Genomic DNA, 23,751 nt, shown 5'->3' with positions numbered 1-23,751 from the left:
AAGTAACTTAAATTGAAATAGATATTAAAGCCAGACTACTCCCGCAGAAAAATTTATTTAGGAAAATGAAACACAATACTGAGAAGAAAGCTTGCTGAGAGAGATTGATTCAAAGATACTTTATAACTAGGATAAAATGATAGCCTGCAGAAAGAAAAAAACCTTATCTCTCAATTTCAGATGGTTTCTTCAGCTGTTGTGAGGATGAGACATCTGAATTTCCCAAGTCAGTAATAACTTGCACAAAAAACTTTTTGCAGCATAAGAGTTTGTAAGTAGGTATAGCACTTCGCAGTATTAAACACTTTAATTGTTGTGTGATGGCAACTGTTGAATTTTTTAACTGCATTTAAGACAATTAATAAACTACACTATAGCTCAGGAAAGGCACCAGGCTGACATATAGGAGGATCAGAGAATCAAATTTCTCTGTGGCTCCTTCATAACTGCATAAAACTCCATAAAAGATCAGAAATTCACACCTACATATATATATATATCTATATAAAAGTAACTTTTCAAGCAGTAACTTTATTATGCTTTTATAATTTAATAGGTCTTCTTTGCTGTAGGGAAAAAATGTCCAAAATGTAGAAGGGAAACTCACCATTAAGAGTACCCACAGCTAGACATGAACCTGTGTGCATCTGTGTGGAGGAACTAAACTTTAAAGGCAGAAACTGGTGAATGACCCAAAACTATATAGTCTGTGGCACCTCTTGTGACACAACCTGCTGCAGAGAGAGCCTATCATGTAATGCCTTTGGGATGCAGGCAACTGTGGAAGAGGAGATCTGGATACTCTTGCTATGCACACCGTGGCAAGGCACCCACCATTACGAAACCTGGTGAGGTTACTGTGGTATCCAAAGAGAGAACTCTTTACAAAGGCCAGGGTTCCTCAATAAGGCTACACTGCATGCAGCAATGAAAGCTTGCTGCACTCTTGTAACAAATGTACCCAATTTCTGAGCTCTGCTCCTGCAGCGGTACTAAAGAGAAAATGCTCTTTCTCTTGACACATGTTATTTATATACACATATATATGTATGCATGTATGTGTATGTGTGTGTTCAGCTGGAGCATGTGTATATAAACCCCACAAACTGACTTCTTCAAGCTGCCCCTGGCCAGAGCTCTCAGTAGAATGAAACATAAATTTCCTTAACACACTCCAGGGCAAGCTAATGCTCAATTCACACCGAGATCCTTTCTCACCTTCCACAAAGGTGCAAACTCATTAATGGCTCTGTATTGCTTATTGAGTCATTCAAGCATACTCATAGTATGCTAGATTTCTTCCTGGTATCTAATTTTTCCTAGGTTATATAATGACACTCTTTCGTTTTTTGCCAAGCTTGTCAGGTTATGCTACTTCAAAGGCACAGATGAATATATGTTCAGGAGCAAATATTGTTGCAGCTTCTTCTGTTGTGAAATGCTGACAAACTCTTAAACAGATAGCTATAAAATGGTCCTTTAAATTGAAGACACAAAAGAGTAATTCTGAGCGATTTTAATCTTTATGGTGGGAAAGAAGGTATTTAGATTTCTCCTTTAGAGCAGACAACTACACATTCTAGTTCTTTTTAATAGAATAAATCCTACTGTTTGCTTTGATCTATAGATAATAGATAAACTCCAATAACCTAAATAATTATGTTTTTCAAACTTTAATCACTCTTCAAACATTACTGATTTTGTCTTATCTCTTTCTGTCATCGGTAACATACATAGCAGTCCATTCAAAGACAAACAGTGAGGAACTGATGCCTTTTTACAGGCTTCTAGTAAGTTTTGGGTACTGATAAACCTGTCAGAAACCCCTGCTTTTAAAAGATAGATATGAGTTTGAAGAGGAAAAAATAACTCTGATTGGATATCCAAAACTACAGGGGTTTAACCATGACTTAAACAGTATTAACTGGGTATGTATGTACTTTTTCAAATCCTACCAGCAGCCCATTTGCACATGCTGCATGCAGTCAGAATGCCCGACCCTGGTGCCAGTCAGTGCCATGGGGAGTGACACTGAGGTGACTTCTGTCACCAGGTAGAGCAATAATCCTCCTGAATTTTGTTCCATGGAACTATCATAGACAAGATCTGCTTCAGCTTACGTGTAGTTTCTGTGGAGAAATTGTCTGGTATCAGACCATTTATTCACTGGAGTTAGTTTTCCATGGCTTTAATCTTTTTAGGTTACTCATGTTTCATTACTGGATGAAGGGCAGGTGAAACAAGAGGATTCTAAACTGCAAGAGTAGTCCTGAAGCTAAGAATTGTATTCAGTTAATATACTCTTTAACAAAGCTGCACTGATCCAGCAGCTCCAGGCAGTGTGTCTCTCATGACCAATCTGACTCTTTTCCACTGTTCCACCAACAGCATGAGAGAGGATACAATGATCAGCAGGCAAAATTCTGTTCCCAGTCACAGAGGAATGAAAGGAACAGCTGTCTAACTGGCCAGACCCTGGACATACTGTGGCACAACAGTGCTCCCAGACTGGGTCACTGCTAGATCGTGCACTTCACACATCTCCTTCTGCTGACATTTTTATCACATTTGCGAATGGCTCATTCCAGCAGCCTGTGAGCAAATCAAGGTCATAAGAATTTTGCAGAGTGCTGACATAAACACCAGTGTATGTAAATACTGTGGTCATGGCTTGATAAAAGCTCAGGGATGAGGTGCCCTAAGCTTTCACAAGAATGCCAAAGCACTGGGAAAATATTCTAATGCACTTCTCTGTGTTATCTGGCTTTGACTACTGCAGCACAATAGTGTTCAGTGAAATACATGCCCCTTTACACTTCTGTAGTATGATACAAGGCTAATTTCTCTCTCCCTTCCTTGTACGACTTTTTTTGTTTCCAAATTTACAGCAAAATCTAGTTAATATGCTTCATATTTTTGCATCTAAAGAGTATTAGGAGGAAACCCATCTGAAATAATTTAGTTGTTTTCCAACAAGTTTGTATGGTCCACAGCTATTTAAGGCACTATAAAATGCATTGTTTTACCAGCACACCACTTACCCTCAGCATAGGGCCATTCTGGAATACATGAGGTTCATCACAAACTACACAGTATTCATTCAATACTGGTATCCGCTGCTCAGCAAATTCAATAGTCTGAGAACAATGAAAATGAGAATAACAGCATCTGCTTAAAAATAATTAACAGTCAGCTCATGCTCCACAGTGTTTCATATATGAATAGGATATGACATCCTACCTGCACAAGAAAGCCACGGTCTCGCACTGGAATGCATTTTGCACCATAATTTTGCTGCAAGGAAAAAAGTTGAGGCAACTTCAGTGTTGGCAGACTAATTATAAGGAAATTATAAAAGCACTTGTAAGGATTTGCATGTAAATATGTAAACAATTTGCATCTAAAGACATCTCTCATTTGCGTGAACCAGGCATTACAAATAATCAATCCTTTTACTCTTTACTGAGTATGGCACAGGTTTTTAGTATTTCTTTCTAGTTCTTAAATCTGATGAAGATTTTTATCTCACCATCTGATAAACTTTAATCTCAAAAGAAAACACCAGTGCCTTCACCCATCCTAATACACTGAAGTTTGGTAACTTCCATCATGTTTTCACTGTGTACTGCTATCCAAACATGGGCTGTATGTTAAGGCTTGAAAGACTACTGTAACTCTCAGTAAGGCTGAAAACCTTTTTATTTTATATGTACTAAGGTCTCAGTTCTGCAACACTGCACTAACAGATCTTTATCCTCCGATACTATTCAAATTCTTTTTCTTTCAGCACACAACAACATAAATTAGAAGTAACTTCTGCTAACAAGAGTCAGTAAGATTCAGCCTTCCCTCCAGACTGACATCTATTTCCATTAAACATTGTTTTGAATAGAATTAGATCAGCTGCATTTACAGTGTTTTGGCAGGTTTTTTTTAAATAGGGCTATTTCCTTTCATTTTTCTACTGTTTAATTGCTTAACTGCTTTTTCATTTTTCTTCTGGGAAACAATCCTACTTGTATTCATATATGAGACTCTCATATTTTAGCTAAGAATTGAAGAGAACTCAGTATCTTGATTCATCACTCCTACATTCCACTGACTTCAAATTGCAGTTAGGCACCCAGGTTACCCATATATCTGGTGCCTGTATATAGAATGTGAAATGCCCTTCCGCTAAAATCAAGCTACATCTGACCATGTATGTGATGATCTTCCCTCAAAGTAAGTGCATTGAAGCAATAAATTATGGGTAGTTTTTATAGGCTGCCAAACAGGGCTTGCTTTTTTTCCTTATCAGCTGATAACATCAGTAATGAAACCTGGTCAGCTCTTCATTATCTTAAAAAACCAAAGGGACTTTTTCTATTAATCTCAGGAGAGAAAAGTCTTGCTATGGTAATACATCCTCTGCTGAATCAGAAAAAAAGTACATCTCTAAACTGCAACAAAAATAAAGTCTGATGGCTCATCTTAAATTAATTTTGCTGTGCACATCACATAAATCAACCACACAGCATACATATAAATGATGTTATGATAGTGTATCCCTGCCTTTAGATCTGAAGAGTATAGCTTAAAGCTCACTAAACTAAATTACCATGAAACATAGCGCACTCAATGTAATTTCATTATTCAGAATGCACTATTTTAAACATATGTATGCCATCTGAAGGAAAAATCAGCTTCCAAGGTACCACCAGGCAAAGGGAGTAGAGAGAACAATTTTCTAAACACTTCTCCCCACATTAAAAACAAAAACCAGGCTGTTGCCTTGAAAGACTGCAAATAAATCCACTCTTCCTTCTAAAGTAAAAAGCCATCTTTAAAGACGTATAGGCAGAAGAATTGACTTTGAAAGCTCTTTCTTAAATGCAAGAGTATATGCTGCCCTCTGTTTTCCCAACTGATCATGCCTCTGAGGAAACTAAGAGGGCAGCACAGGCCCTGTTCCTTGTGCAGCCTCTGATGTTGCCCAGCACATTTGAAGGTTTAAGTTCAACCCTTCACAAATCACAAATGTGCAAGAGGTGAGTGGAACCATGACTGAGCTCATTCCAGAATGATGGTGACAATGATGATGATGATGATGATGGCAGATGCAAAGACTAGAGGTGATATGGCACCCAAACCACAGTTGTTTCCCCCACGAAGCAAGCAGGGAAAAGTCCTCTGCAACCAACCTAATTTTGCAGCACAGAAGTGCACACTCTCCCTTCGTCCTGCAGGAATTGTGCAGGGAAGAAGTGGGTGACTGAATTTTTCCCATGTCCAGCAGCTGTGAGTTGAGCTGCATTTCAACATGACACAAAATCTCTGTCCTGACCCCATCAAATTCTGCTTTTATAATTTAAATATATGTGTACGCACAGCTGTTTGAATCCTCCTTAAAAAGCTGACTTCATTGCTCTTATCTTCTAGTATATCTAATATAGTCACTATCATATATCCTAAGTATTAATGCCTTTGCACAAAAAGCGTAATAGCACATTTGGAAAATAATGGGAGGAAAATGAGCAGAATACAAAAAAATTATTACGCACAGCAGCTTGTGAAGGTGATGATGAGGATGGTGTTAAGATACCAATAAGCCCTGAGGTAAGAGAGAGCCTCCTGCTCTCTGCCATGGTGGACTCCTTGAAAGGCTCCATTTTGGATGATTTAGGGGCATTGGAGTAAGTCTTGCTGAGCAACTTGTGATTCTTCAATCCATCCAATTCTTCCATTCTAAGGTTACTGGAGTAGGATCTGCTTAAAAGTTTGTGGGGCTTCAAGGTGCTGTTGTGCTCACATCGAGGATCCCCAGAGCACGACCTATTTAACACCTTATGGGGCTTTAAAGCGATGCACTCCTCCTGCTTGACAGCTGCAGAGCAAGCACGACTCAGCAGTTTGTGCGATCTAAGAGCCATTGTCTGCTCAGCCCTCGGGTCACTCGATAACGAGCGGCCAAAGGTTCTGTGAGATTTTGCGGCACACACATCCTCCGCCTTCACTGTGCTAGAGCAAGTCCTTCTCAGTAGTTTGTGAGTCTTGGAGATGCCATCCTGTTCTGACTTCAGTTTTGATTTATTCTTACCACAGCCAGGTGGAGGATAACTTGGCGACCTTAGAATAAAGAACATGGAAAAGTTGGAGAATAATCAAAATCCTCGGCAAATCAGGAAAGATCACAGAGATGTAAAGATTCTAAGTGTCACCTGTGTTTATGTTTTTCACTAGTGATAAATGCAACCCAAAGTTTTAGTAAACAAATGTATATAAAACATCTTCCAATATCAAAACAAGCAATTTACTCCTATTTACACATGTGCTCGTCAATCAAAAAGACAATCAACTACATAAGTAGAAGTTAGAGCTGTGACCTTACAGATTTTTGTAAGGTCTTCTATGTCTCAAAACAAATAAATTATCCAGGAAATGATCTTCTAAATGAAATCCACCTCTTATAACATATTTTCCTTATCAAAATCTATCTTTCCTCTGTAATGATCACAGCATGATCCCATTAAAGTTCTTGTATTCTGGAAACAGCATAAGGAAATCTATGTTCAGATCAAATGGAAGATACAATGAGTAATGAAACTTGGAGACATTAAATTTAATTCAGATGAAAAGGATATTATTTTAAAACCACCATAATAACCTGGGCACTTTGTGAAAGAGAAATTTACCCTTCTTTCTTATAGATAAATTCTAATTATGTACCACCAGAAATGAGAATGTGAGACACCTAAATTATGAATGCAGGAAGTAAAGAACAAAAGGTTTTTATGAAACAACATTCACACAAACATCACATTTCTGTAAGGTTCATATTTGCCTCTCCTTGCAAAGAACATGTAACAGGTATGCTGAATCACTTTCCTATGTTTTATAAGAAACAACAGTCTTTGGAAGTTTTTTGTTTGTTTTGGGTTTCTGTTGTTGTTTGTTTTGTTTTGCTTTTCTTTGGTTTCTTTGTTTCTTTTGTTGGTTAGCTCTTTTTTTGGTTTTTTTTTTTGTTTGTTTGGTTGTTTTTTTTTGTTGGTTAGGTTTTTTTTGGGTTTCTTTGGGTTTTTTTGGTGGGGTTTTTTTGGGGGAGAGGGTGGCAGGTTTCCCCACCCTGTTAGCAAGTGTTGACAGTGGAGGAAGCACGTGGAGGCTGCTGATTCACTGTAAGCAGCAGGCTCACTATCACCCTCCTGCAGATGGGAGGCAGGACTGGTGCCCCGGGGACAGAGAGGGTCCCTGCACTTGGGTCCCTGCACTTGGGTCCATAAGCTCCCAAACCAAGAGGAAAAAGAATGGGCTCGTTTTGTGTGCCCATTCTGAATAAAAACAAGCCCCAAGCCATAGCCCATGTGTTGTGTGGTAGGGAATGGATAAGACTTCTACTTAAAACACTGTCTTTCCTCCTCTACCTTTGAATAGACAATCTTTTGTCATTTTTGGCATTCCCTCCTTTTTCAATCTGAGCAACTGCTGTATTCTATCTCTTTTTCATACTGTGAATTTAGAATGGTAAAATTCATCAAAAAGAAGGAATATTCAAAGCAGCATTCAATTCAAATTCAATAACTGAATCGAAGGGGTGATCCTTAATTGAAGGTGATCCTTAACCCTCCATAATCAGGAAAACACACTAGAGTAAATAGTCACAACCCTGAAAGAGGTAAAATCAGAGCCTGATTCTACATATACTTACGAGTATGAGCAACTGGCAGAAATCGTATTAAATTCAAATTCATTCAAACTATTCATAAACTGTTTCTTACGCTTTCTAATGCCTTTTCTCTTTGAAATTCTGTGCCTGCATTTCAGAAGTGGAAAACATTAATGTAGTCAAATACTGGAGAGGGGAGGGTGCTCAGCATCTTTAAAAATCATTCTTTCAATTATGATCATTCCAGTTCTAAAAAACTAAATATATAATCTGCTGTATAAAGAAGAGCTGGAAAAACACAGTTTTTAAAAATATACATAACACATGCTATACATATGTATTTCTCGTATTTTTATTCTTGCTATTGAAGTAAAGACAAAATAAAAATACAAACACAATTTAAAATAAAATTAATTATTTCCAGTTCTAGCTGTAACATGGCTATTTCAGACAGTAGGGCACTGAAATGCTCTGGCTTCTAATAATCTTAGAAGCTGCAACAGTACCTAGTTCACTCCTGATGTCATGCAATGCAAGGACAGGAAACCCATGAGGTAAGATATAAATAGAGAATTTCCATGTGGAGAAAAGTCAAGATTTCACCTTGTGAAGTCTGCTGTGGATTTTGAACAGTTTATGGTGATAATAGCTATTTTTTCTTGCTATTACCTGCGCAATGTAGAAAAGATGTGCAGAGGGGATTTCACCTTTTTGTCAGACACCTTCTTATTGTGCGTACAGTTAGATTTTTCTTTACTGTTCTTCCACTGTTGTGTAACAAATGTCTGCATGATTCTGCAAATTAAGATAGAAAAAAAGGTTTTCTTATCCCAGCGGGAAATACTAATTTTAAAACTACGGTCTCAGTGGTCACCATGCAGGTGACAATGCAGTGTTCTCACTCTAGAGCTGAAGTTTTCTGTCATGTATGTGATTAGTGATTGGATTCCCCACCTCCTCAAAAAGCCTTTTTTTTTCCACATAGAACTAATTTAATATGGGACTCCTAATGAGAATACAGTCTGTGTAAAGAATCACTGCAACTGCAAAATTTATGCAGACTATACCTGTCATGGAGAGCTAGAGACAAACTGAGTCAAGGGCATTAAATCCAGTACTGGGGTCTATGTCTCACAAGACCACAGGCTATTGCATCTGCATGGCTAAGCAGAACCTTGTTCTCTAACTAATCTGGCAGTAGGGGTCTTAATAGTGATAAAAGTAAAAGCTGAATTTGGTGTGAAAAAGAAATATCCTATTGCCACAGCCACGAGGGACTACTGGGCTCACTGGTATTTTTACTCCTGCTCACTTGTGAACTGTGCAGCTGTGCTCTTGAAAATGTCATATGGGAACCTTTAGTAATTAGCTGGTGCAAAAATCACAGACAGGGTAAATAGCAAAACATTTTAAGAGACTATTCATTTTGGGGGAGCATTTATGTTTTTTTTTCTTCGAAGTCATGTACTATAGAGATTTTAATAACTTGCTTCATTTACAAGATTATGAAAATGTTGCACTGAATTTCTTAAAACACTAAACAGGATTCTTTTTTTCCCTCAGGGGATTCTTAATGTTGTAATGGTGAGATACTAAAGCCTATATATTTAAAAATTTATTACATATATAAAAGCATATGCAAAGAGGTGACTCAGCAAAATTGTATTAAAAAGAGTTGTACTATGACCACATGAAACTGCCGGGTTTTTTTACAATCCTTCCATCTTGTCCTCAAAACATGGATGGCCTAATTTCTGTGGCATATTCTGGAGACAACCATGAAAGCATAGCCCCCTCAGGGTATGCATGAAGCTCAAAAAGACTCCTATTTCAGAGGCTTCTAAGCAGAAACATGAAATTGAACATTCCTAGATATGGTCTCTATAACATTTATAGCTTACTTCCTAAAAGGCACCAAAGTGACAGAAAACCCTGGCAAGTAACACAGATCAAATTCTCATCAACAGCTATCAAAGCTGAACTTAAAATGGCAAATATTGACTTTTATTTCAAGATAAACAACTTCAAGATACTTTGATCCAACAACAAACCTGACAACATGAATTTTATTCTACTTGACCGGAATAGTCCAGAAACTAAAAGACTGCAATATTTGCCTATAAACACGGGTTTGTACTTTTCGAGACTTACTTTTTCAGCTGATGTCCCAGCCCAAATCTTTCCTTAGTAGAGATCTGAAATACATCCACAGTTGGCACTAGGGAAAAAGGATATTTTGTTGATATATGAACTTACAGCAGTAATGACAAACTTGTGACCAAGTAAGTCTTATTTAAGGACCCTCTTCTCTGTGGAGGTTGACTACAGACAATTAAATCAAAGCAATGGCAAGACTGGACACGTCATTTTAGCATATTAAGAAAGGAATGGTTGTTTTTGAAACCTCAGTCAATATAATTTACAATTTTACACATGGAATTCTCCCAAATGTATCTATTCCCACCCATTTTATTTACAAAAACATATCTTTTTTTACATATACATTATGCAAGTAGCAAGCAGCATCAGATTAAATGTATCTGGACTGGCAGTTCATCTCACCTAATACTTTAAACTTTTTTCCCAAGTAAGTAGCCTATACACACTAGAGTTCCCGTGGCTACAAAGAAAGTCCAGATTGAAACTGAATTCATTTGTACCTGGATTTTGTTTCTAAGTGCCACCATCTAAGTACCTGATATGTGAATTCCGGTGGCTAAGGATTACCCTGAAATTTCCTCAAGGCCTGTCCTAACACTAGCACATCCATATTCATGTCAGAAATTGCAAACGTACAGGGTAAAGGATGGAAATTAGCTAGTGGCATTACTAAAATCCTTCAGTAACATTTGCTAGATAGAAGTGGCAGATGGAAGCCAGTACTTGTTGAGAAAGCCCCAGGGCTTCAAGGCAGGACAACCAAAGCATATTATAAGCACAAACAGACTGCATACTTTGTATTGCATAAGATGATAATGGACCAAAGTATTATGAAAATGAAATTAAACCAAAAAATCTGGGGTTTATTCAAATTTTATTAGAAATGAAAAATCAGTATTTTGATGTTATTCTGACCACTCAGCTGAATTTTATTCAGAATATTCACGTCTGTACTTTAATTTTGCTTCAATAGATTAAATTTTATAATAAAATACAATATATCTAAGTTTGCCATGCAATTTTACTTAGTTCAAAGGTCAGTAGTTTCTTCTAATGTTATTATTGAAATAACATCAAACATAAACTCATCTTTTAAATACAAACTGATTTTTTTTCAAAAGGGATGAATGATTTCATTAAGTATAGCAATATCTTTGGATTGTCAAATTTCAGACACACTGCAGGGGGCAGGTGGGATGGGGAATACTTTAAATATCATCATACCTACAATCAGCAATCTTAAATTCTGACATCTAGACGAAAATTTTTGTCTAGACTCTGCATTCAGACGAGACATGCCAATACCTCCACTGGCTGATTCATCCTCTCTAAGACAGGTTTCTAAGGCATGAGGGACAAACTGCCCACGCAGACACTACTGAGACAAGCTATTAACTAGAAGAACTACCTAAAATCAGTACATTACATGGCTACAGGGTGGTGCTCATATCCCCCACCGTGCTTTGCAATGCACTGTGTTCCTGTTTCTCAATCAATAGAATGTAGCATAGCAGAAAAAGACACAGCATAAAGTTCTGGCTCTGTATTCTCAAGAAAACAGAAGAGCAATTCACATCATTAACACAAAAGATGGTGGATCTCACTGTGCTTTGCTAGTGAATAACGAGACATGGCTGCAACAGCAGCTGAGCTCATAAAACCAACATCAGCAAAATTCTTGCCTGTGGCCCTGCTCCCGCCTTTCTCAGAACTCCGGCACTCCCACAGGCAGGCAGCTGCAGCACTGGCAACTATGTTTGCCACCTTAACCTTGTCAGTGATGCAGAATATATATTCTTGTTACTTCTCATTTCTCACTGCACACTGTTCTACATACTTCACCTTCTCCTATTTGCTGCACTTCTTTATTTTTTAAATTACATTTCGACAGGAATGTTCTGAATACTAACATTGCTTTCTGCTATCACAAATGCATACTTTAAGATATGGATATTAACAAAAACAATTGAAGTAATAAACCACAGACAAAAAGACCAAAGTCAAGGGGAAGAAAAAGACTGGCATAATGAAATGCTTATTTGAATGAAGAGAATATAGCTTACAGTTAGAATCATCAGACAATATATCCTACAGAAATAGCTCATTGGGACAGATTTTGCTAAACAGGACTGGAAATATCTATTAATTTTCCAGAGGCAGAATTCTCCCACAGATAAAAGCATGAACTGACAGCCTGTACTGCAAGTCTCCAAGGCTGGGCAAGATATTATCCAAACTGAGTCTGACTTGCACTGTAAAAATATATCTGAAGTTGACTCTCATATATGAATGTTTCTAAATCTTCATAATCAGTTGATTCTTCATGAGCTTGACCATTTTTTCTCTAATGAGGAAACTTCACTCACTTAAATTTTTTTCAAATCTGAAGATTGCCAGAATTCACATACACATGTAGAAACCAGAAGCTGAAAGGGCAATTACAGTGGCCTGACTCTTTAAAGCTGCATGAAGAAGGGCATGTTAATGTGCTGCACAGGTCTGTTGTGTATGTCTTCATTACCAGTCACATTTCATCTGTGCAGATGAAGTTTGATTTCAAAAATGAGGAAATCACATATTAGAAACTCTCAATCTTTACTGCTCAACCCTCGTTTCTTGGGGAAGCAGGGATATCAGGAAAACGAGTTGCAAAAATCATCCTATGAAACTTTAAATTAGATGCCTGTGTCACTAGGAAGGCCCCAGCCATGCAAATACATGTAAGCCTAATTTCAAATCAACAGGACTTCTCTCAGCAGTAGAACTGAGCACATGCAGGGTGAAAGATTTGGTAGTGAATAAGTGTCTACCCCATGGCCCAGACTGGACACCACACAAGGCACAAGAAGAATACAAAACTGACCAACCTGGACCATTTAGGTACTGTGTAAGAGAGCAGTGCAGTCGCACAATTATAGGCTCTGTGCGAATTACATCCCAAGCCACAGCAATCTCCTCCTAGTGTGAGACAAAAAGAAAACAACAGATATTATTAGCCATCGTGAGGAACTACTGCTTTTTGTCAGTCTGCTTTAGGGTTGCTATGAACACCACCCATTCATTTACCCAGCTGTTTAGTATCCACTCCAACATAACACATTTGACTCAGGACAAATTATGGCACATCAGTGCTCCCCAAAGAGCAGTGTCAGACTAATTCCAGTTCTTGAGTGAGCTCATTTAAACCAAGCAGAGGTTTAAACACAGCACTGCATGTACAGGCAGAGACATTCCCATCTAGCAACAGGAACTGCCTCAAAGCTGAGAAGCAAACAAGCAAAAAAACCAGGATAGAAGTTAGTCCCATAACTAAGGGTTAAGGAAACTTTTGCTCCTGAAAACTGGTCAAAATAATTCAAGCTATGATCAGATTTTCTTAAAAATTTAGTAAGGCTCAGTAACTATCTTATGTGATGTGTGGACCTGAAAATAAGACATATCTGCACAGAAGTTAATGATGACCTTAAAAGTTCTCATTTTTGTTCTTTATACAGAGGCCAGGAAGTTGCTGCACAGATGAGGTGAGAAAGTGTGAAGCTGAATGACAGCACAACAGCTAGAGAAGCCATGCTGCCAGCCAAGAAACAGCACTACTGTCCCTTTGCCAGTCAAGCCTCTCTCTAATCACTGTACAGGAGCACTCCTGGCAGAGTCCTCTTCCCTTCAGGACTGTAAGAATTCTTCACCTGAGTGAAGTCAGTTTTCACCTGACTCATGTCTAGGTTAAGAGAAAAATAAAGGTGTTTCATTTATATTTATTAAAACATTTCCCATTCACAAAAAATGTCCAAAAGGAAATATACATGTGGCAAATAAAAGCCTAACACAGCATTTTAACAGTGTGGTTGTAAAAGGGAAGAAAACCTTTCTACCAAGTATCAATCAGTAATGTGACACCCACTTGTCAAGATCAAGTCTCCAAAGAAAAGGGAAAGTATCAGTGGCTGTCTAGACAGTCTGATGTGTAGCAAAATTAAATGGTTATTAATGTTCATTATGTAATTCTGTGATTAGATTACTTACATCAAGAAAGCTAACATCAATATGTAGATCAATATCTACATCATCAATGGCTCCATATTCCCTGAAAGGAAATAATTACATTACATTAGAGCTCTTTAAAATACTCCTCAATCCAGGAGTACTTCTAACATGGAAGATTTTACAAAGGATTATCATATCTGTAAAATCAGAATAGTTATAAAATACACATTTACATAGATTGGATCAATATTCCCAGTGGGTAACCATCTGCTGCACTTAAAAGCTTTCTTCAGAGGATCTTGCTTAAACAGGCTTGCTTTTCCACTATTTCGCAAAAAATATCTCTCCATTGCTACTATGTATTTCTGTCTCACTTATTGCACAGATGAACAAAGAAAAATTAACAGTCACATGCTAATCCCATTTATGACACAAGAAAATCGTTGTTAATTTTCAAAAGTATTTCAGGTTAACAGCCAGTAACGTAATAACAGGCTTCTGACAAACCAATGAAGACATGGCATGATATACATGGGAATTGCTTCATTCAAGCATTCAAGCATTTGTTTGTCAAAAATAAAAAGATTGCCCTGTAATTCACTCAAGGCAATAGTTACCTTTTTTATCTGTTATGTGTAGTATTGCAAGATTCAGATTTAACAGGTATTTCATTGCCAGCTGAAATCTCACATTTAAACTGCGAGTGTTCTGTCTCTTATTTTCTGACTCACCCTGATTGCCCTCCCTCAGTGTACTTGAAGACTTCTGAAAAACAGAGCTAGAAAATAGTTATTCACACACCTAAACAAAATTTTGTTTTCCTTTTTGTTTACATTACCTAAGTGGACAATGTTGTAAAAGTACTATCTCTCAAATTTTTGCAGATTAGCTTCCAGCCACTAGGATGTTTTTAACTTTAAAACTCCATTTCTGTGCTTTTCACAGTGACTTCCATGCTTTTCTATTAAACTTGACTAAGTGCAGAGCAGCAGTACTGCATGAATCAGTCAATAAGGCAGTTTTGAATCAGTAAAATGTAACTGTTTCCTACCAAGTGACCTCTCAGCTGTAGTAGGGCTGAGTTCGCACTGGAAAACGCTTGAGGTCTTGCACAGTTTGATGAAGGGAGCCCCTTCCACCAAAATTCAGCAACCCAATGCTTTTCTCTGGTCAGGGAAAAGCCAAGCTCACTCTCTAGATCAGGCTGGCCCGCACACATGGCAGGTGAACAGCAGGACAGGGCTGTTTGTATTACAGGAGACTTCCCAGACACCTTTAGTGCTCTCCAGTGTCACCTCACCCACACTGGAGCAGGTGCCGCACAGGCACTCACTGATCTCCTACAGCTCACTGAAAACCTGGCTTTGAAGCAGGGAAGCCCTCCACCCACTGAATGGCTTAGCCACTACCCTACACGACAGCGGCATCTGGGGTTTTTTTTGTTCACTTTCCAGAAGATCCAAACACTGTTATGGTATCTTAAGTAATTTTTTATGAACGCAGGCTGGTGTTATTCACAAAACTTGGATTCAAAAGGCTGCAAATAAGAATAATTTTATAAATTAAACTGAGGAATGGTTAAACGAATGGAATAGAAAGATTAGTGAAGAATGAATACAATAAAAACTAGTTTTAACTGTGACATTTCCATATTCACTTGAAATCCTTTTGCCTCCACCCCACTAGTATCCTAAGAAGATGGATTTTAGACACATGATGCTAACTCTAGTTTTAATTTCCAAAGTTGACATGAGGAGGAAATCATGTTTTATTCCAAAACCTGCATCTTATGATCTGCTGTCTACAATAGTTTCATCAACACATCTTGATTTTGAATCTTCCAGATGTCCTCTTCCCATAAATGAATAAGCAATGTAAAGACATCAGCTGGATGGATTACTTTCTCAGGGCTTTTGTGGCCAGCTTTCTAAAGGCAGTGGTGAAAAGTATGCAGGTACAGAAACTTCACTTTTACATGTAAAACTGACTCTGCGACAGCAAGAGATTACTGAAAGGAGGGTCAACAGTCTAGGAAATATCCACTCTCAGTGGAAACTGTCAGACAAATGCTCTCCTCTTAGAGAAGCAGAGCTGCACAAGAAGGATGAAAATGAACACTTAAAGCTGTGGGGTGTATTTCCAAGAATTTGTAAATATTTTCAGCTGTAATAGAGTGGATAAAGCATTGAAGTTTTTACACATGGCAAAAGCAGCCACAGGTGCCAGTTTCTACTAGAGTGAGTTCAAGGGGATCACAGTGTTTCCAGTGAAACAGCTATTTAATAAATGATACGCATTTTAGTTTTCAAAAGGTTATACATAATGTTTCCATCTTAGGAGCTTGAAGAAATTTCATAGTTATCAGTTTAGCAAATAAACATTTATTCATTTCCTAAACCTATACACAGCTATTCAGATTTCGATTACCCAGGTTCTTGAAGTGTAATAAATTTCCATTTAATTTGAAAATGTATAGTACACCATAGCTGTAGGTATGCTCTCTCTTCTTCTTACTTGGTTTGTGTGACAACTTCAATATTTTCCTTGCAATACAGGACAGGTCTGTTACATCTTACCTACCTGGTATTTTTATGAAATTATTAAGATTACATTGATGGAAAATGAAGCAATAAAAAACATGAGGCTTATCAAAATATATATGTGACATGCACTATGGCAGAATCATGCGCATTCACATATGCCCAACAGAATTAGTGTGTAAATACTCTTAGCAATTCATATCTGACAAAGGTTCTATTTCTTTTCTGTGTAGGGTACTTTAGATCCACACAATCTGAAATCTTCCCTAATCTCTGATCAAACCCTAGCTTCTTACTGTCTCTCTCATGATGACAATACAGAGTATCACTCATTCTACCTACAAACAGCTTTTTTGAAGAAGAAAAACTGTTATTGTGTCTTCTCTCTTTTTCTCCTAGACTAGACAAATCCAATTCCTTCAGTTGTTCCCTAGGGAAAGTATTTATTAAATCTCTTATCATTCCTCTTGTTCACCTCCAGGGCAAAATATAGAATATGATAGAAAAAGAGTTTAACAAGGGTTTAGAGAAATGTCGAATAGTAATTTACAACAAAACACAACAATGATGTTTTAGAACAGGGCTCTTCTCAGCACAACTACTTGTAACCATGCTGAACAACAAAAGAACCCCCAAAAACCCAGCACTGATGCTGGTTTGCAGTGCTCCCTCCTTTTGTCACACAACATACAGAGATCACCAGAAAAGACTTGTGCCTTGACAGCCAGGGAAGGTCCATAAAGAATTCAAAGTCCAAAACATTCAAGGTTCCACAATACAGAAAGGCCTGTTCCATACCTGAGAGATACTGCATTAGGTCCGTAGATCTCTCTCACTGCTGTTAAATCAGCCTCCAGCTGTGGGTGCTTATGAAGTTCTCCATCATAGCTAACCTGTTGGGGAAAGAAAATGTCTTGGGAGTTCTGTATTTCATTTCTGGCACCTGATTTAGACTATTTACTCTCTGTAAAATACGTTGTATTAAGAGTCTTTAATGCCACACTCAGAAGGGACAAGTTGGAGCCCTGAGGCCACCTCATCTGCTAAAGCAGTAAGATTTTCAAAGCAGGCACCTCTGCCTTGAAGTGTTTTGAGGGTTCTTTTCCTGTTTGTGGGAAGAAAAACTGCAAAGGACTCATCCATCTGTCCTATTTTGTTCTGGGACACTTGTGTATTTTAAAAATGTTAAGTAGGATAAGAACAAGATCGCCCAGTCTTGTCATCCTAGTCCAACCACTATGGCACAGAGGTTTGCTCGCTCTTGTTTGCTGTCACACTCTCATATACACTAGACACAGAATGGCTTGGGCACAAGCAAAGCATGAAGCTATTCTCTATACCCAGCACCTCAGCATCTAAATTACATTTTTAGCTTACTCACTGGCTACATTCTGCCCACCATTGCCATAGCATCAGATGAAAAAAAGAATTAAAAGGACACTTTCCCATGTTAAGTGTTACACCAGAGAAGGTATAAAGGCTATTTATCTAGACAACAAACCCCCCCTTTTTTTTTTTCAAACTCTACATGAAAAATTTTAAAAGTTATGTTTATGTTTGTGCTTACAGCAAAAAGCAAAACTTGTGAAATGGTTTGGTTGGACTGTAAGAAGTCAAAATAATTAATATTCTCCTACCTTCTACAAGGTCCAAAATACCTCTTTGGGCATGTAACAATTATTAATCATCTGTCTATCATTACCTTCCTCTCAAGCAAAATGATCCTGATTGTGTGAACTTAAATCTATGACTTTAGAACAACTGGAATGACAGCAATTCCACAGAAGGCAATGAACTCCTTAGATTTGAACAGATTCAGAAATGAGCGCAGGATTTGGTCTGTAGCTTTGACAAATTCAGAGAGCAAAGCAGCAGAATGCAATTTATCCCTTGAGACCCACATATATATAAATATATATATAACCTTATACAGGAATCCTACACAGAATTCTTGTTATTGCAGAGCAACATTCATATGCAGTATTATTTACTCCATTTGTACACCCAAATCTATAGGAAACCAGTTCTATGACACTTTCAGCTCTGATACTTAAGAGATGTGCTTTTCAATTTACTTAAATGTCAGTAGTACTAAAATAATAATCAGATGATCACCTTTTCACATTTGAAAATCAGCAGAGAGTAATTTGATTAGACTCAGACCTGGAATTCCTTAAGTATAAGGCACAAAATTCATCAGCATGGCATGGACATGTATTTTTCAGAGATACCAATGATATTCATGACCAGAAGATTAAAAAAAAAGTATTCTTCCTTTGTTTTGGCAGGCATGTCAGAACAATTTTCCAAGTAGAAGAGCACAGGAAGAAAATTGTTATTGTAATTTTTTTCACTTTAGGTAGGGGGAAACCAATCCTTTTTCCATGCTTATTACTCAAAGAAGAATTCTTTAAAGATGCGTAAATAATTGCTGTCCTGCTTCCAAAGAAAGCGCAGCAATCATTTCACAAATCGTAGCTGTGGTGCACTTGCCACATTTGTTGGTCCTAAACCAGATTTTTAAATCAGTCTTAAGTTTCAATAATAGTAAAATACAAAAGGAAGATTATGCAGAATGTCACACTGCTCAAAATAATGTTTTTTCTAACCTATTTTCTCATGGTAAGAGGCTATGAACTCAAAAAGGAAATAAAGCAGTGCTCTGGCAAATTTTAAGACCACAGTATGGTACTTCCCAGCCCTGAATTAGTGCCACAGACATATTGATGTACACAGAGGAGGCTGTCAGGGTTTTGTATTTCTGCATTTTCAAGTATCTCTTGTAGCTGAAGCACAAGAGACATGCAGAGAGAGAGCCAAAGGCAGTAGTATTTCTGTTTTCATCTCCTGGTCTTATTTGCAAATGTAGAAGATCATGATTCAAAGCAAGAATTAGCAGGGTTGCAGAAAAAGTGAATATAAAAGCTAAAAAATCTGATAACTTTGCTGTGACTGAAAGGTCTATGTTCAGAAAGTCTCTGTTTTTAATCTGAGACCTTATTCAGATTATTTTACAAAAGGCTGCTTTTTAGAAGGAGATTAAGCGATTTACAAACCTAAATCCCATTGAAAATCAATAGGTCTTAGACTATTGAACCACTTAGCTACTTTAAAGTATTTATCCATTAAATCCTTAGGGAGGATTACAAGCAGGTGCCTAGGAAGTGGATACAAACATTTAATTTTGTTGGAAAAGGTTGCATCTTCTTTACACTGCCCATCAAATGCCCCTTCCTGTCTTCCATGGGCCTTGTTTGATCAGCAGCAGCAGCTCCTGCCTTTCCAGCCGCAGCCACTTAGCAATGCTAAGAATTATCCTGACCTCCATCCTTCCCAACTGATTGCACACAATTACACTGGCATCTCTTCCCTCTGTTTGTTAAAGTCAGTATTTCTGCACCCTCTCTCTGTGGGCACAGCAGACACTTGTCTCAAAGGAAGGGGCCTGCCTTGCTTTTTTCCCCATGTATATGGTCAAATCTTTTGTCTCCCCATACAGCTGGTGCTCACTTAACAACTCCTACAAACACTCTGCTTGAAAAAGGATAGTTCTTTTTTGTCTTTCAAGGGCCTTCACTCATTACCTGATTTCCTATTTATTTTCTGAGTCCTCAGTACTATTTTTTAACTCTAAATGTCTTTGTTAGCCTTTTAGTTTTTTTGACCATGAAATTGTAAATTAGACATGTCCTTTTTCCCTCTTTTTAAATACATTTTCTGTGATGCCTTCTTTTTTCTTTTCTTGCTCATCATATTTTGTTTATTGATATTTTATATTCAAAACAGTAAAAATCAACTGATATTTTATTTTTATTGCAGACCTGGGGTTTATTTTACCATTCAATTAAATGTATTACCTCATTGCAAAGACAATACAATATAATCCAGTTTCCATTTTAATATAAGGCACTTAAATTCTAACCAGTCTTGTCTATTACACAGGTCTTTTATGCCTTGCAAAATGCTGTACTGCTATCTGTATTTGTATCTCACAGCAGTGCTAATATTTATTAATTCATTTGGGCACTGCCAGGCATCCTTTAGGAAACTTATCAGTCCTGGTTCAAGAAATAAGCACTCCCAGCTGTTTTCTGCCTTTTCCTTCACCTTGAGGTTACTGCCCTTCCTTCAGAGTTGAAAAATGAAGCGGGTACACACGACCCATCACTACAGGACAAGATCAGAAGCTTTTTCCTCTCAGGGAGATTAAAATAAAACATCTCTCTTTGCAGTGAATTATGTGTATGGTCCTCCCCAGCACTCCCCAGCATGGGGCCGTAGGAGTCAGCAGCTGAAGGGAGGCAATTCCTGCAGTCATTTCTAAAGCGAACATGAGTCAATTCCCCACGCTGGCTATGTCAAACCATGACAATAAATTATTTCAGTTCCGGCTTCAATATAACTTTTAACAGCTTTTTAGGGGCATGGGATTGTTTGTTTGTTTGTTTGTTGGGTTTTGTTGGTTTTGTTGGGTTTTTTTACTGTGCAGCACCTCAACCTGAATTTTGTGTGCTAACCCCACCGCACCGTTGGCTCTGCGAGAGAAGAGGCTCAGCCATGTCCTGCTCATCAGCATCCCACGCTCTCTGCACCGACCCACCCTGCTGGCACTGCTGGCATGCTCCTGCAGCCTTGGCTCTGCACCCAGGGCACGGATGGCTTCAGCCTCAAGGCTGAGGTAAGGGACAGCCTTCATAAACAGCGACCGTAACTCACTAAAATGTTCATAGAAATAAACAGTTCTAATAAACACAAGCGAGGAATGATTCCTTGGGGCAACATTGAGGTGAAAAAATAAGAGAAATCTGAATAAAGAGACTAGCAGCGCAAAGCACGCTGCAAAAGAAAAAGGCATGAAAAGATTTTATTTCCCAATACACAAGAGAATGTAAGAATTAATTCTGCTGAGGGAACAAGAAGGAAAGACACAGAGCAGTGCAATCCTCTAAAATATGCAGCATTTTTCAAGGTGAATTTTACTCTAGAGCTCAGAAAAAGAATGGACTATTGCCTAGACCAAAATTGTTTTGTAATAACGATTTTCACCACAAAAATGCAGTGCTCTTTACTTTAAAAAATAGCAATTCTCCAGAAGAAAACAGATCTGGATCCAGCCTGACTTCCCATTTGTATTAATAATGGGGTAGGCTTTACAGAATCAGTTATCTGTTTCCTGGAAGTAAGCAAGTAGCTTCTATTTTCAAGCTTTCTGAAGGGTATTTGCTTTTTCCATTCTCATAGCTTTGCAAAAGTAAGCAAAGTGATCTTATTTTTAAAATGTTGTAATTATAACCTTGAATACATTCAATATTTATGCCATAAAATGCTACGCACATATATACAAATGACACTCTATTCAACACTGGAAAAAAAAAAAGAAATTAAATATTATACATTCGTAATGGAATGAATATAAGAACTCTCAAATATTACTTTCTTGGAACTTGTGCAAAAAATTTCCTGCATTACCTGTCCTCCATAATAAAATTCCTCAGAGTCATTATCTCCTTCAGAGTCTTCTTCAACTGTGCTGCTGTGCCGTGACTCCTTAATGGAAAAGGAAGGTTAACAATGATAAAAGCAGTATGTTGACCTTGCATGTATAGATCTAAATGTAACTACAGGAATTATGCTTTTATGAATAAGCTCATAGCATCCTTTCTGAAGAGATCTTTTAGTATAATTTTTCCAGAGGACCCATTTTAAGAATGATGAAGTATCACATGAAAAAAGCACCTAATACAGGGTACATAAAAACACCTTGAATATATGATGGAGAAATAATACTTGTGTGGTTAGAAACACAGCATGGTGTTTTAAACAACTGGATAATTCAGCAGACTTTGTGGGGATACTTCACTCTATGTTTTTGCTACACAAAGCATAACTTTCTCATCAAGACTGGTTCTAGACATAGATCTTTTGGTGTGTAAGCAACCTACTACAATTTTTTTACTTTATTCTCATAATTAAACCCTAATAGTTTCAGGAAATAATCCAAGTCCAAGCATGGAATATCTTATGTGTCCTTCTGCGAAAACCTGACACTCTGCTGCTTAATTATCATTCTTAACAGAAGTTCCATCCTGGTGTTAGGAAAGTTTCAAACTTAATTTTCTGAGTAGCTCTTCTCTGAGACAGTAAAAAGTAAGGATTACAGACTCTGATGCTTAGTAAGTAAAACTTGCTCCAAATAGGCTGCTTTGTGAATAATAAATACCAAGTAAACTGAACTGATCCTGGTAGAGACTGCAACTCAGCAGGAGATAAAATGTTATATTCTGTTTCCCACCACTAGAACCTTTACTTAAAATTATATAATTGCTTGAGAGAGTAATTCTTGTTTCCCACAATTCATGTGTTATTTCTATGCCCTATGGTGAGTAGGAGACCCTAAAGAACACCTAGTGAAATCATCATTCTTCACTTCAACCTGAACGTAATGCATTTAACCCCTTTTTTCTTATTCGTCCTACACAGACATGCCATAGTGGAATGGAAATCAGAAATATGAATCAAAAAAGTAGAAGTTACCCTTAAATTCTAGAGCCATGTCAGTATGTAGATAGTAATAGTTATCACCAATTTCTGTGGTCAGACACTCTAATCCCCAATTTTCTATCCTTGCCTCTAAATTCCTCCTTTATTCACTGGATGTAAACATATACAGCGTATTTACCCAACCTCATGGCAATTTCTGTCAAGACATAAAAAATAATTTCTACTTCTACTTCACTGAAAATAAATAAAATAACTTCAGCCTTCTTTGTTTTATAATAAAATTACTTCAGAGGGAAGTATGTTTCAAAACAGAAATCAGCTGAACAAAAATTCTACACAGAACTCTCACATTAGAATAGTGACAAACCAACCACATTCTAACCTAGCCTTGAACTGTCTAACCAACATAAATCATCAATGTTAAGAGATTTTTTATAAAGGAGTTTTTCTCAGTAATTTCACATTTAAGTACCTCATTCAACTAGAAACCAAACAGAAGCTCAAACTTAGGCCCACAGAAGCTAACTATATTTCAGGCTTTTAAGGAAATGGGTAAATTCTTCCCACACTTGTTTTTCTTATGTTCATAGAGCACTGAATACAATGATGAGGCAGTAGGAGCGAAGTATTTTCAGTGCAGCTTTTCACATCAAATGACATTTCATTCACTAAAAAAACCAATACCCATAGCAACTGGGCACGCTTACCTCCCATTTCCAAGGTAAGAAACTCAGCACCCACCCTTACCAAAGGAAGACTCTAGGTCAAGCACCTCAAGTCCTGACAATGCTCAATCCCTTGCTTGAGGCAGGAGCCTATGTCAGGCCATGACACGGCCAAGCCCCAAGTGAGATTTCACCTTCGTGCCACTGCTTCCTCAGTGTCTCAGTGAGACTGGCCAGAGAGCTGTGCAAGAGGCAC

The 23,751-nt window shown here is 37.7% G+C and overlaps 1 protein-coding gene across 1 annotated transcript in view; it reads right to left on the bottom strand.

Moving 5' to 3' along the window:
* The window catches only part of PARP8 (poly(ADP-ribose) polymerase family member 8), a 110,248-nt gene that overhangs the window by 28,466 nt on the left and 58,031 nt on the right, over positions 1-23,751 (bottom strand). Inside the window, exons 6-14 of the mRNA XM_039709915.1 lie at positions 21,799-21,876; positions 17,128-17,222; positions 13,829-13,889; positions 12,673-12,763; positions 9,797-9,863; positions 8,315-8,440; positions 5,544-6,108; positions 3,241-3,294; positions 3,042-3,137 (exon numbers count right to left, since the gene is read on the bottom strand). Of these exons, the coding sequence (XP_039565849.1) occupies positions 3,042-3,137; positions 3,241-3,294; positions 5,544-6,108; positions 8,315-8,440; positions 9,797-9,863; positions 12,673-12,763; positions 13,829-13,889; positions 17,128-17,222; positions 21,799-21,876 (1,233 nt within the window). The remainder of the gene's footprint in view (positions 1-3,041; positions 3,138-3,240; positions 3,295-5,543; positions 6,109-8,314; positions 8,441-9,796; positions 9,864-12,672; positions 12,764-13,828; positions 13,890-17,127; positions 17,223-21,798; positions 21,877-23,751) is intronic.

This window comes from Passer montanus, unplaced genomic scaffold (assembly GCF_014805655.1).
Source record: "Passer montanus isolate IOZ18808 unplaced genomic scaffold, ASM1480565v1 scaffold22, whole genome shotgun sequence".
NCBI lineage: Eukaryota > Metazoa > Chordata > Aves > Passeriformes > Passeridae > Passer > Passer montanus.
Note: the sequence above shows the minus strand (reverse complement) of the source record. Positions and strands in the feature narration are given on the sequence as shown.